This window comes from Gracilinanus agilis, chromosome 1, assembly GCF_016433145.1.
Source record: "Gracilinanus agilis isolate LMUSP501 chromosome 1, AgileGrace, whole genome shotgun sequence".
In the NCBI taxonomy this organism is placed as follows: Eukaryota; Metazoa; Chordata; class Mammalia; order Didelphimorphia; family Didelphidae; genus Gracilinanus; species Gracilinanus agilis.
Window position 1 is genome coordinate 707,620,870 of NC_058130.1, and position 14,585 is coordinate 707,635,454.

At 41.1% G+C, this 14,585-nt stretch overlaps 1 protein-coding gene across 1 annotated transcript in view; it reads right to left on the minus strand.

Annotated features, from left to right (window-relative positions):
* Positions 1-5,661: 5,661 nt before the first annotated feature.
* The window catches only part of NIBAN3 (niban apoptosis regulator 3), a 34,059-nt gene continuing 25,135 nt past the window's right edge, over positions 5,662-14,585 (minus strand). The window contains exons 10-11 of the mRNA XM_044684885.1: positions 8,557-8,581; positions 5,662-6,288 (exon numbers count right to left, since the gene is read on the minus strand). Of these exons, the coding sequence (XP_044540820.1) occupies positions 5,735-6,288; positions 8,557-8,581 (579 nt within the window). The 3' untranslated portion in view covers positions 5,662-5,734. The remainder of the gene's footprint in view (positions 6,289-8,556; positions 8,582-14,585) is intronic.

The window sequence follows — 14,585 nt, forward strand, 5'->3', positions numbered from 1 at the left end:
ACTCCAGAGTAGGATCAGGAAGGTAAATCTTTTGAAGGGATGGAAGGAGGAAGCCTACCAGAATGACCTTTGGACTAGTTACACCCTTGCTCTGTCTGCTAAGAAAGAATGGCATGGAATCACAGATTTTTAGTAGTAAAAAGGACCTTAGGAACAAATGTTAGCCATTCACCACCCGAGACTGTCCTTCGAGCTGATGATACATGCGGGGGCTGCCAACTGTAGTTTGTATTGGGGAGTCAGAGAATGACTGGCAAAGGGAGATTATAGACAGAACATATTTCTATGGGGTTGTGAATAAAATATATCTTAACAGATGATAATTTTATAAATTTATTCTACATGGTATTTCTTATTTATGCAATTTTAAACTGTAATTTCTTTTTAAATATGTTTTTGCTATCTTTTATTTATATATACACTCTACATTTCCCAAAGTATTTCTTTCCCCACTGAAGAGAAAGATTAGACATCTTCTGTAACAAGAATAAAGAGGGGAGAAGTCCAGCAAAAAAACACCAATATATTGAGAATGTCTGGCATAATATACAGTGTTCTACAGCTTTTGTAAAAAAGATGGAAAGGTGTTTTCCTTTTATCCCTTTTTTGTGGCTATTATAATTTCACAGCCTTCAGTTGTGATTATTTTGTAGTTGTTCTTTCCTTTAGCTTATTATATTCATTATGTATGTTGTTTTTCTGACTTTGCTTACTTCATCTTGCATCTGTTTACATCCTCCCATACTTCTCTGTTTTCATCACATTTGTTTCTTACGGCACGCATGGTAATATTCCGTTATAGACATGTATCAGAACTGGTTCAGCCATTCCACAGATGATTCACTTCTCTCATGATTCTTTACTACTGTAAAGTGTTGTTCTAAATATTTGGGTGTATATGGGAGCCTGTCTTTTAGTCACTGCTGTTTTGTGGCATAGGCCAAGAGGCAGAGAGTATGGGAATTTTAGTCACTGTCTTAGCATAATTGAAAATTATTTTCCAATTGGACAATCAAATGTGATAGCAATCCAGTGACCCAGGACAATTCTGAGGGACTCATGAAAAAGAATGCTCTCCACCTCCGAAAAAGAACTGTTGGAGGAGAAATGCAAATGAAAGCCTGTGATTTGTCACTTGTTTATTTGGGTATGAGATTTGGGGTTTTGGTTTTATAAGATTACTCTCTTACAAATAATGAATTATATGGAACTATGTTTTGAGTGGTAATATATGTATAACCCAGAATGAATTGCTTGTCAACTCTGGGAGAGGGCAGAGAAGAGGGGAGGGAGACAATATGAATCATGTAACCCTGGAAAACTTATGTGTAAATTTGTTACTGGAATAAAATAAAGATAAAAAAATTTTAAAGAAAATTGTTTTCCAGGATGGTTGTATGAATTCAGAGCTTCAGCAGATCAGTACTGTGTTTATCTTTCTATAGCCCTTCAACACTGACTTTCTTTCCATCACTGCCAATTCTTAGAATGTGAGGTAAAACCTGAGGGCTAGAATGATTTGCATTTCTCTTATTATTAGTGATTTGGACCATTCTTTCATATGATTGTTAATCATTTGCAATTCTTCTGAGAAATTTGTCAATAACCTTTGACTAATCTATTGGGGCATAGCTGTTGGTTTGGGTTTTGTTGGTTGCCTATACTTTCATCATTGTTCAGTCCTTTCTGTCCTGTCCAGTTCTTCATGACCCCATTTAGGAAAAGTACTGGAGTGGTTTGCCATTTTCTTCTCCAGCTAATTTTATAGATGAGAAATTGAGGCAAACAGAGTTAAATGATTTTCCCAGAGTCACACAGTTAGTAAACATCTAAGACCAGATTTGAATTCATAAAGACAAGCCTTCTTGATTCCAAGCCCAATGCTAGTGTATCCACTAGGCTACCTAGCTGTGCTTGGTTTCCTACAGGTTATCCCAAAAGTCTTATGCTGTTTTAAGGTATTAAAACTTACTTAACAGGGGTCAGCTGGGTAGCTCAGTGGATTGAGAGCCAGGCCTAGAGACAGGAGGTCCCAAATTCAAATCTGGCCTCAGATACTTCCCAGGTGTGTGACCCTGGGCAGGTCACTTGACCCCCATTGCCTAGCCCTTACCACTCTTCTGTCTTGGAACCAAAACATAGTATTGATTCTAGGGTGGAAGGTAAGGGTTTTTATTTTTTTTTCCCCACTGCCAAAGAATTTTATTAATTGGGGTTCACAGTAATTCCAAGTATAATTTTGTACTTGTAATACATAATCTTAAAATACTTCTGAGCAACCCTCCTCTGTTAAATATTTAGACAGCATCATATCAAGACATTTACTAATTGAGAAATTTGATCATTTTTCTCAGTCTTTATAAACCTTTAAGTAAATAAAGAATTTAACACTCAGCCATGATCAACCCTCAACTTCTTCCCATTGATACATTCTCTTCCTTCAGCTCCTAGACACTGTACTTTCTGGATTTCCTTTTAGATCTTCTTGCTTCTTTTCCATATTCTTCCATGTCTTCTCCTTCCATGAAATTCAAACCTTAAAGGACTATTGTGTTATAAAACAATTCTAGGCACAATGTGGTAAGGATTTTTAAAAAATAAAATAAAACTTACTTAGCAGTTTAAAAGTTGATAGTTTAAATTATTAAACCTTAAAACAAAAAACAATAACAAAAAACTTAAAACAAGGTAGCAGCTGGGTGGCTCAGTGGATTGAGAGCCAGGCTTAGAGATGAGAGGTCCTGGGTTCAAATTTGGCCTCAGACACTTCCCAGCTGAGTGACCTTGGACAAGTCACCTAATTCCCATTGCCTAGCCCTTACTGCTCTTCTGCTTTGGAACCAATACATAGTTTGATTCCAGGACGGAATGTTAAGGGTTTAAAAAAAAAAAACTTAAAACAATACTAAGACTTTGAAGATGCCTTACAGAAGCTTTTTTCTTTTTTTTAAATCTTATATTCAATAGATCTGATAAGGACCTATTGTCTAAAATATATTTTGCAATTTTTCAAATTTAAGGATTTATAACTTAATTGTAATTAAGAATTTTTCAGAATCTGCTGTATGCTGTCTCCGCAGGTTCCATTTATACCTTCCTGAGATGACCAAATGGTTCACTCTCCACTAGGAAATGTCTGACACCTTCCCTGTCACCTGGTAGCAGCAACCTTCATGGTGGCATAAAGCAATTAACATGGAATCCAAGAAGCCTAATTAAGAATGACCTCAAACTGAAAATACCAGCATGACAAGTGATATCTCCTAGACTACAGGAATCATTGAGGCAGGAATGGAAAATTACTGACCCAAGGAAGGACGGGGTACTTGGAAAGAAGCTGATAACATGCTTTAAAGGAGAGAAATGTGAGTGAGGAATATTTGAACGAAAGCCACATCCTGTCCCACTAGCTGGAGACAGAAAAGTGAGAGGCGGTTATTTTTAGTGCTGATCCAAGAAGGAAGTTAGGTGGTCTGCCAAGGCCAATCTGTTCTCTGCACTTGGAAGGGCTAATGACCATCAAAGCTGTCTTCTATCTTGGACATGATTGAATGTTGGGGAATGAGGAGTCTGGCACCTTTGGGGAGGCCCTGGGCCTTGGGCTCTGTGCTGGTATGAAGAACTAATGCTGTCAAATAGTCCGTTTTTGTTGTATGAAAAGATTGCCTGGCATAAATGTGAAATGTGGAACTCTCCTTGGTAGCCTCCATATTTGCTAAGAAAGGGAAAAAACAAAAATATGGGCTGAGGGGGAATAAGCTATAAGTCCTACAAATCAACAGTGTAACATGGCAGCCAACCTAACAACAAAACCCTAAAATGCTATTTAGTAGCATCCTAATGAGGCATAACATCTATGATTGGGGAGGTAACTCTGGAAAGGCACCATCTAGAGCCATAGGGAGGTGGAGGCGCCATTGTTCTCTGTCCTCATCAGAGCATCTCTGAAGTACTGAACTCTGTTCTAAGCTCTGTGTTTTAGGCATGACCATGACAGGGCTCCAAGTACTGAAGAGGGCAGCCAGGAGGACAAGGCAGCTAACCTTCATGCCATGAGTGATTGAAAGCAATGGGAAAGTTTAGTTTTAAAGTGAGTCTGTAGGACTCATTTATTATCTATATGAAGGGATGTCATGTGGAAGAGGGGTTAGACTTGTCCTCTTTTGACCTATAAAGCTGAACCTGAAGCAGTGGTAGCAATTGCACTGGGGTCGGGGAGGGAGCTAGGTGGTTCAGTGGACAGCACCAGACCTGGAGACAGGAGGACCTTGGTTCAAATGTGGCCTCAGACACTTCTTAGCTGTGTGACCTGCCTTAGAGTTGTTAGTAAAAGAGAGAGAAAAAGAGAGAGAGAAGGAAAGAAGGAAGGAAGGAAGGAAGGAAGGAAGGAAGGAAGGGCTTCCAAACAATTAGGGCTGGCCTAAATCAGGGAGGCTGAGGATTCCCCTTCCCTAGAGATTTTCAAATGGAATGTATATAATCATCTGTTAGCATATAATAGAAGAGATTCCTATTCAGTTATGGGTCTAAAACAGTTTCTTCATAGCCTCCTTCCAGAGATAGGTAGGTGTTATAGTAGACAAAACACTGGGTCTCTGGTTAGGAGGGACTGAGTTCAGATCTTACCTTGGCTGCTTACAAGTGATATAAGTTGCTCTTGAGCAAGTCAAATACTCTCCATTTGCCTTAGTTTCTTCATCTGAAAAATGGGGATAATTATAGCATCAACCTCACAGGGTAGTTGTGAGGACCAAATGAGATAATATTTGTAAAGTGCTTATCAAGATGCAGGTACTTAATAAATGTGGTTTTCCCCCCTTTATTTCCTTCCTTCTTCTAAGATTCTGTGAAATGCTAGGGGTGGGGGTGGATAGGAAGGAGCCCAATAAGACCTACGCTATGAAATATCAAACTATTTAACTTCTGCAGAAAAGTAATATTAAATTGTAATAATTTGTGTGGCATCTTTCCTAAACCTTGGAGTTTGAAGGTCAGCCAGCTTCCAAATTAAAATAATTTTTCTCCCAGGCCTCAAGGCATCTCACTGGGCTAGCTTTTGTTAAAAGCGGGGGGAGGGGGGGGGAAGCTGCTCCTTATTTATCTGTATAAAAGAACTCTCTTAGGTAAGAAAAGCCAGCAAGTTCCAGCCACTATGTTGGACTTTGGTGGCCCAGACACATGGTAAGGAGGAAAGGGCAGGTGTTGATACCCTTCAAACCCACCTCTCCCTGTGATGAAGTAATGAGGGAGGAGCTGGAGTCTCTAAGTCCACCTCCTCAATGACTATTTCCCAATCAGAGATTTCTTGGGATGTCCAGGAAAGGGACTGACTAGTGAGGTCACAGAGGATATACATTGGACTGTGTGAGAAGAGTCCTCTCTCTCTTTGGTTGCTTGCTCTCTTGGGCACCCGTTCAAATTGTAGAAGGAGTCTACTAACCAATTTAGATTCTCTTGAGCAGCCAATTAATAAATTAACTTAAAATGAAGAAATACTAACTTTTGAGAATTTCAATCATCACTACTATTCTTATTATTATTCAAACGTGTTTATTTTCTTAAGCCTTTATCACTATTCAACTTCAACATTTCCATTGATATATAAAGAAATTATTTTTGTCCCTGAGCCTCCGGGAAACTGCTCTAAACTTTGGTCTTCAGAACAGATGCTTCCTGACTCCCATAGCCAGAAGGCTGGCCACTTTTTCTCCAGGATGGACAATGTGTCCCTTTCTCACAATACTTCCCCCTCAAGTGTTTCCATGCCTTTCCCTAGCCTTCCATGTAAAGTCTGCACAGCAACATTGGAGTAGATTCCATCTGCCATCAGCTGTGCTTGAATGTCACCTGCCTGGTTGCTACTCCCTATTGGCTCTTGTTGTGGACATCGGGCTTTCAGAGACTCTTCAGGCTGGCCCCATTCATTGAAGCTGCCATTCTCTCTTAAGTCCATTTCCAGCAGGTCTGTCTGGAAGGCTTCTGTGTCCATGGCTAAAGTCAACCCCTTCAAAAGGATGTTTTTTTTGTTCTCTTCTGGGTCTTTATCAAGCATTTCCAGTGGCCACTGAGTAGAGTAAGTATCGCTATTCCTTCTCTCTGTTTCTTCCTGACCCCCTTCACAATGAGAATCTTGGAGGAGATCTTGGCAGGGGTCTGAGTCCCAATGCAGGGAAGAAGGAATGCTCTCTAGGTTCCAGGTGGAAAGTGTAGCATGGGTACAGGTCTCTGCCATCCCATCTTTTTTCTCATCAAGTTGGAAGCCCCTTAGTTCAGCTACTGAATCCATTCCTTGAAAAGAACAAAATTTGTGCTGAGCATTTCTTCAGATACTCTTTCCCCTTGGAAGACCTCTTTGGTCTCTAAAAATCTCTTTCCTCCCTCATTGTTATTTACACTCTCACTTGTTTACTGCTCATTCAACCCAAAAGATTTTAAGCTCACTCAGAAATCTCCAGCCTCTACATAACAAAGATACATGTACCCGTGCCAACTTTGCAGCTTCTAAAGAAATTCATAAATATGATTTCACTTAAACAACTACCATTTGAGATAAAATAGGACAGGTATTGGTGTCTTACAGGAAGCAAGGTAGTGCAGTGGATAGAGCACTATCCATCAAGGTCAGGAAGACCTGAGTTCAAATCTTGCCATAGATATTTACCAGCTGTGTGTGACCCTGATCAAGTCCCTTAACTCTTTAAACCTCAGGTTCTTTTTCTGTAAAATGAGAGTAATAATAGTATCTACTTCCCAAGGTTCTTATAAGGGTCAACATCAAACTTTGCAAACTTTAAAGTGCCCCATAAATGCTATTATTATCCCCACTTGATAATCAAATAAACTGAGACTCAGAAAGAAGTGACTTGCCCAAGGTCACATAGCTGGTGAGTAATGCTGGTTCCAGAACCCAAACCAGGTCTTTGGACTCTAAGATACCATAGGAAAGCAAGGAAGGAAGGAAGGAAGGAAGGAAGGAAGGAAGGAAGGAAGGAAGGAAGGAAGGAAGGAAGGAAGGAAGGAAGGAAGGAAGGAAGGAAGGGAGATCACTTTGGTAATGGAATGTAGGATGGATTGGAATGGGGAGAGACTTGAGACAAATAGACCCACTAGGCTATTGCAATAGTCTAGGTGTGAGGTGATAAGGGGTTGTACCAGAGGTGGCAGTATTAAAGGAAAGAAGGGGGTGTATTTGAGAGATGTTGTAAAGGTAAAATCAGCCAGCCTTGGCAACAGATTAGATATGGGGGTGAAAATTCCAGGATGACTCTGACACTATGAGACTAAAAAGAGAGGTTGGTGTTTCCCTCTACAGCAATAGGGAAGGTTGGTGGGGGCAGGTTTAAGGGGAAAAGATAACTAGTTCTTTTTTGGACAGATTAAGTTTCAGATGTGTACTGGATACAGTTTGAGATGTCTGAAAAGCAGTTGGAATATTCAAGATTGGAGGTCATCAGAGAGTCAGGAGCAGGATAGGTAGATTTGAGAATCATCAGCATAAAGATGGTTAAGTAAATCTATGGCAGCTGGTGAGATCACCAAGTTGAGTAGTATAGAGGGAGAAAAGAATAGGGCCCAGGACAGATCTTGAGGGATACCTATGATTAGAAAATGTGATCTGGAGGAGACAGAGAATTAATGAGCCATCAAACAGGTAGGAGGAGAACCAGGAGAAAGGAGTGTCCTAAAAACCTTGAGAAAAGAGAGTATCAAGGAGAGAGTGATCACAAATGACAAAGGATGCAGAAAGGTCAAGGCTCTTGGGACCACTTGTCCTGGGGAGAAAATACCATCCACTATTTGCAGAATCAGTTACGGAGTATTAAAAGTACAGATGTGGAAGTATAGACACACTCTATACAATATTGATTCAGAGCCAATTATTCAAACATGGAAATAGCTTCAAGGAATGAGACCTCTGACAGCAAAGAAGAGAAGTAATTATGGATTCAGGAGGGAGCTGGCCCTGATAATTAAGAGTTAAGCTGAAGAGAAAATCCCAGCTAAGATAGCCAACCAACAGGGATGTTGAGATGCTGCCCCAGGGGTGAGTTTTTTGAGGACTCCCCTAGAAGGAGAAAGGTCCTTGAGGACCTTGATACCAGATGCGCTAAAATTGTGTCTTGTTCTAGTACCCCAACCACTCCTCCCCTTCTAGTCAGTATAGTAAGTTTATAGATAGCCAATATGAAGGGGCAATAGCAGGAAATCAGATTTCAAAGGAGAACCTGGTAGTGATGATACAAATGATCCAAAGATCAAAGGAGCACAATTTATAAATTGTATAATATAGTAATCAAAATTCATATCCTGAATCAGGGGAAGTCATCAAGGTGCTGCTATCAAGGTTTCTAGTCCCATGATATGTAAAATCTAGACAAAATTCAGACTTCCGCAGCTTCAGACTATCAGAACATCAAAAAAAAAGGGGCCCATAACTTTGAGAAGACTTGAAGTTTTACTGATACCTTTGAGGTGATCTGGATGTGGTAATGAACTAACACGAGATGGGGTTGGTCTTTTTCTCCCCAAAATCCATAATTATGAGACCTCAGATACCTGCTTCTGAACTCTCTTCCATCTCCTAAGGGTCCATGTTGCCCGTTACTCTCAATTCTAATCCATAGAGATATTCTCTGCCTCTCCTGCTCCCCATCCTCTTCTCCTCTAAGGTTGCCTGCCTTACTTAACCATCCTTTCCTCTGTTCCCACACCAACATCTGCCTTGATATCTCTCCTGACTTTTTTTCACCGTTTGTCTTAATATTTTCTGTGCTGTCTGTGGTTATTAAAGTATGATTGCCTCTCTGTTTCCCAGTGCCAATTATGGTCTTGCCCAGCAAGTATCCAAAGAACCAGGCATTTTGCCCCCATTTCATAATTTCATAAATTAATTATCAACTCACCAGAGAAGCAGGTAGTTTTGGCAATATGCAGTCCCTACCCATTTGCCTCATTTCTCTTGTGCTGAGTTTGTACTTACTTCTCCCAATGACACCATGTTTTGTGGTAAAATATATCCCAGGTTTCTGGGAAGAATATTCTATAGCTCCTGCCTTGTTTCTTATAGTGACATTCAATTGGACCCATGTAGCCACAATTTATTTAGCCATTTCCCAATCTATGGGCATCTACTTTGTCTCTAATTCCTTGCTATTATGAAAAGGACTGCTATTAATATTTTAGTGTACATGGAACCTTTCTTTGGGTCAGTGACATCCTTGAGGTGTGTGTTTAGCAGTGTGATCTCTGATCAAAGGATATGGACATTTTAGCCACTTATTTTACATAATTCCAAGTTGTTTTTCAGAATGGTTGTATTAATTCACAGCTCTACCAACAATGCAATATTGTACCTTGGGGGACGCATCATGAGGGTCTTCAAGTTTTGAATGGCTGTCATTTGAAAGGGGTTTAACATGAGGAAGCTGTCACCACTGCCTCCACGTGGACTTCCAGATAACATACCCTGGAAGAACTCAGGCTCTGCAAGTCTGATTGGTGAGACTTCACCAGATGTAGCTGGTAGTTGATCTAATCGTGCTCCTTCACAAAGGCCATTTTCCTCTATACTGCCTTGCAAACACCTGTCTCCTGTATAGTTAGAAAATCTTGTACCCTTAGATTTCATCTCCCAATATCCCTCTCTCTTTGGCCCCACGTTTGCATCTTCACATGTTGTTTATAAGTTCTATAACCCTGCCCTTCTCTCTCTTTTCCCAACATGCGTGGCTGGGAGAAGCTGGCTTTTTTTTAACTCTAGCTTTTTATTAATAAATCTTGTTAAATATAATACTTAGAGATTTGGATATTAATTTTGAAGCTTATACTCCTCTCCCCTTCTACTTGTGCAAGGCCCTACAGTGATCAAATTAATTTTACCATTTCTTCTAGAAAGAGCAAGTCAACTGACTGCTCACTATCCAGATAGCTCCCTGGCTATCACTCTCCTATAACACCCTTCTTTGGCCATCATTCTCCTACATAAGTGTTGGTGTCCCCTTATTAGAATACAAACTCTTTGAAGGCAGGGACTATCTTACTTTTGTACTTGTATCTTGTATCCTTAGTCTATACAGTGTCTAGCACATTACAAGTACATAAATGCTTTTTCCATCCATACATTCACTTATTCATTCATTCATTCATTCAGTTGAATGTCCAAATCTCTCTCTCTCTTTTTTTTTTTTTTCAAAATCTCTAGGGACAGAGAGTCCTGTGGCTACCCACTCCATTGTTTTATCAGCCTGACAAAGGGTTTTATTGTCCTTAGGCCAAAGGGACTCTCCTCCCACTGATATAAGCTCATTGTTCTTGCCTAGACTTCCTTCAGACAAGTAGAACAACTTGTCCACAAACTCAGAAAAATCCTTTATATTCTTATCTGCAATTAAGGTGTTGCTTTGGCCCCTTCCCCCAAGTTGGGCAATTCTAGTACCTCCTACTTTTTTTTTTTCAGAGGTAAGGGTTTCCATTGGATAAACTCTGGCTGCCTTTCTTTTCAGAACATTCTCCAACTCTGCACTGATTTACACTCTGAGGGGAGAGTATTCTCTCAGCATTCACCATTTGTGTCTTCTATTCCTGATACTATCAAGGTGCTCCTGTTCCTTGAGGCTCAGACCATCACATTAACAGAATTTTCTCCTGCCTCAAAACCATACCACACTGCTTCCACACTAACTTTCTTAAAGTCCAGCTTTTAACTTCTCCTTCCCTCATCCAAAAACCTACAGAGTTACTCACTGTCAAGCACATTAAGTCTTCCCTCCCTCTACTTGGCCCTTAAGACTGCCTATGAAAAAAGTATACAATGACATCAAAGTGAAAAGAAAAATATCAAAATAAACAAACCATCAGCTAAAAGCTATGTCACTGAAATGACCAAGGTAGGCCCTGGAAAAGACAAAATGTACCTCCCTATCTTCTTAGTGGAGGTGAGGGGTGATGGATATAGAACACTAAATAAACTTCCAGATTCAGTGATGTGTTGATTCATTTTAATGAATGCCTTCCTTTTTATTCTTTTACCAAGGATGAGGGAAAGGAAGGGTAAGGAACTTTTTGGATATGGAAATAATGTAAAAATGAAAGACATCAATGCATTTTTTAATGGTAAGAGGCACTAATCTAATACCTATCTGCCTTTTGTTCTTCTTCTCCCCAACACATATCCTTAGGGAAGTCAGTCTTCTCTGTCTTCCAGCCCAAACCAGGTTCATTTTTGCCTCTGAACCAATGTGATATGCCATTAGAATGTAAAATCTTTGAGGATGTGGATTGTTTCATTCTCCATATCCACAGTGCCTAGTCCAATCCCTGGCACATAGTAGGTGCTTCATAATTGACCTGCCATGTCCTTCCCTTGCTTATCCACCTAGCTAAGCTTTACTTATTCCTTTGTGGCCTCCCTCAAGAAGAACTTCTGGAATATTCCAGTTCCTGGTCATTTTTCCATTTTCTAGACTCCTGGACCCTACACAATTCATCCCTTAATTGTTCTCTGATTGCTTCATATGTAAATGCAGAGACCCCATTTTTACACTTCTGTTAAGATTCTCCCTCCTCCCCTTCTCCAACCACTTAGCCCCCTCCCCATTTTGTCCCCCTCCAGTGGCTAGCACTATGCCAGTGTTCAATAAGGGCTGGCTAATCCCTTGGCTGGAGGACTTCTTCCCTGCTGTCCAGTCATGTGCTTTTACCATCCCCCAGGATCACAATGGCTTCTCTCATGATGAATGGCACTTATTTAGCTATGACCTCGGGTGATTTTTTTGCTCTTTGAGGTTGACCATATTCATAGTACTGGCTCCACAAAAGAGCAGTCATCTTGCCCCACAACCCATGCCCTTTGAGCTCTAATGAAGGAAAACCCCCAGGGCTTCCTTAGGCCACAGCAGACTCCTTCCTCTAATTGATTTTGATTCCACTAGACCAGGAACCTGGGCTTCCCACTTGGACATTCTACCACCATCAAATCTGATTTAGCCATACTTCTGGAGACTGACTGCCAACCCCATTCAGTTCAGGTTTCTTCCACCTCCCTAAAGTTTCACTTTTACAATTCTTTGCTCAGAAGTAGAGAAAGCATGATGAGCTGAGGCATCCTAGACACCACATCAGAAGCCAAGGCTAGGGCAGACTGAGTAATTCCATCCCACAAGGACCCACAGTTTCTGACTGAGTCCCAGCTGCATGCCCTGGAAGATTCTTGTGCCATGCTCCTTCCTGGTGCCAAACCCACTCCCTCTTCTAGTGTAACATGGAGTTAATATTCTATTGTTACAGTCACCAGGTCCACAAACACAGGTTTCCTTCTAAATTAAACTGTCAAAATACTGCCATTAGCTTTGCCTGCTCTCTGCCCAAAAACATCCTCCCCATTCATGAAGCTGATTCATACAGGTTAACAATGAATGGACTTCCTATTGTCAAAGTCTAGAGCACCAAGGACTTCACTTTTTAGTTTGTTTTGGTCAGATCTGACTCTTGATGACCCCATATGGAGTTTTCTTGGCAAAAATACTGGAGTGGTTTGCCATTTCCAGCTCATTTGATAGATGAGGAAACAGAGGAAAATAGAGGTAAGTGACTACTTTCCCAGGGTCACATTGCTGGTGTCTGAGGCCACGTTTGAATTCAGGAAGATGAGTCTTCCTGACTCCAAACCCAGTACTCTACCCACTGTGCCACTTAGCTGCCCAAGCCTCTACTGTCTTAGAAAAATTAAGAATTAATATTGTAACAGGTAGCAACAGTGGCTAGAGCACTGGTCCTAGAACCAGGAAAATTTGGATTCAAATCCAGACTCAGATATTTATTAGCTGTGTGGCCCTGGGCAAATCACCTAACCCTGCTTGCCTCAGTTTCCTCATCTATAAAATGAGCTAGAAAAGAAAATGGCAAATCATTCCAAAATCTTTGCCAAGAGAACCCCAAATGGAGTCACAAAAACTCAGGCATAACTGAAATGATTGAACAATAACAACAACAACAACATGGAACAAACTGACACACTCCATCCACATTGGCTCCTGTGCTCAGACCTCACTCTCCTGAGCTCCTCCCCAGACTATTCTCTTCACTTTGTACCTTGTATTCCTTCCAAATTATCTCAGGATTACTCTCCCTCCTCTATTAGCCACATGTCAAAGTCTGTCCCATCTGAGAGAGAACAGAATTGACCTTTCTTCACTCTCTATGACTTGATGTAGTCGAGCATGAACAAAATAGGGATGGTGTAGCACCTACCTCTCAGAGATATTGTGAAGATCAAATGAGATAATAATTGTAAAGGACTTTGCACAGTGTCTGGCACTTGCTATATAAATGTTAGCTGTTGCTATTGGTATGCCTTTGCTAGTATCATTATTGTTATTATAGTGTCCTTGGTGTGAAGTCCTCAGTCTCCCTGAAATCAGACTTAATCAGTCTTTCTTAAAAGATTTAAGCAAGATAATCAGGTTCCAGGTTAAGATAGCGGCAGAGTAAAAAGCAGCTCTTAACCTCTCCTGACCAAAACACACAAGACTCCTCAAGGGGACATAAAAACAAGTCCAGACAAACGGAGGAACCCCACAACAGGGTGCAGCGTGGAAGGTACGTGGAATCGGGTCATTTCCATGCTATAAAGGGGTGAAACAGCTCTCACTAAATTGCAGGCTGAGCAACCACAACCCCCCACACACACACACACCACCTGCAGCACCGAAGCCAGATAAAAAGAAATAGAGCAAGTTTGGGGCACCCATCGCGTCATTGACAGCTCCGGGGTCTGTTCCTGAGAACAGCAAGATTTAGGTCCCCAAAAAGCTAAAGAATGCACACGAACTCTGAGCACCGGCGCAGAGCGCAGGCGCAGGTGGAGGCTCGGGTGGAGGCAGACACAGCCACGAGCTAAGGCTCTGAAACCCTGAGTGGGGAACCAGTGCAGATGGGTATACGACTGTGGAAGCAGCGCCCTGAGACTTGTAAAGGGACCTCCAGCAGAGGATCAAGCAAGGGGGTCCACCAGGGGGGCTTGACCTTAGAAAAAACCAGACCTCAAACCTCAGGAGCCAAAAGACCGCAGACGGTTGCTGAGCGCGAGGATAAAGCTGAGAAGCTGCTGGGCTAATGATGGCTACCCAGACTCAGGAAGTTCAGAAGAGAAAGATTAACAAGAAAAAGAAGTCTTTAACACTCGACAACTTTTACACAGAGAAAATCCAGACAACTGAGCAAACAGAGGAGGAGAACAAACAAGCATCTGGATCCTCCTTGAATAAGGAAAACTCCTCACAAGCAATGGAAGAGTTCAAAACTGAGATTTTGAGGAAGATGGAAGAGATCTGGCAAGAAAATAACAGTTTAAAAGGTAGAATCTTGCAATTGGAAAGTGAGGCTCAGAAATCAAATGAACTGATAAGCAAATTAAACACCAGAAATGACCAGATTGAAAAGGAAAACCAGAAGATTATAGCCGAAAACCAGTCCCTAAAGGCTAGAATTGAGCAATTAGAAGCTAATATCTCTCAAGACGACAAGAACAAATAAAACAAAGTCAAAAGACTGAAAAAATAGAAGGAAACATGAAATATCTCAATGAG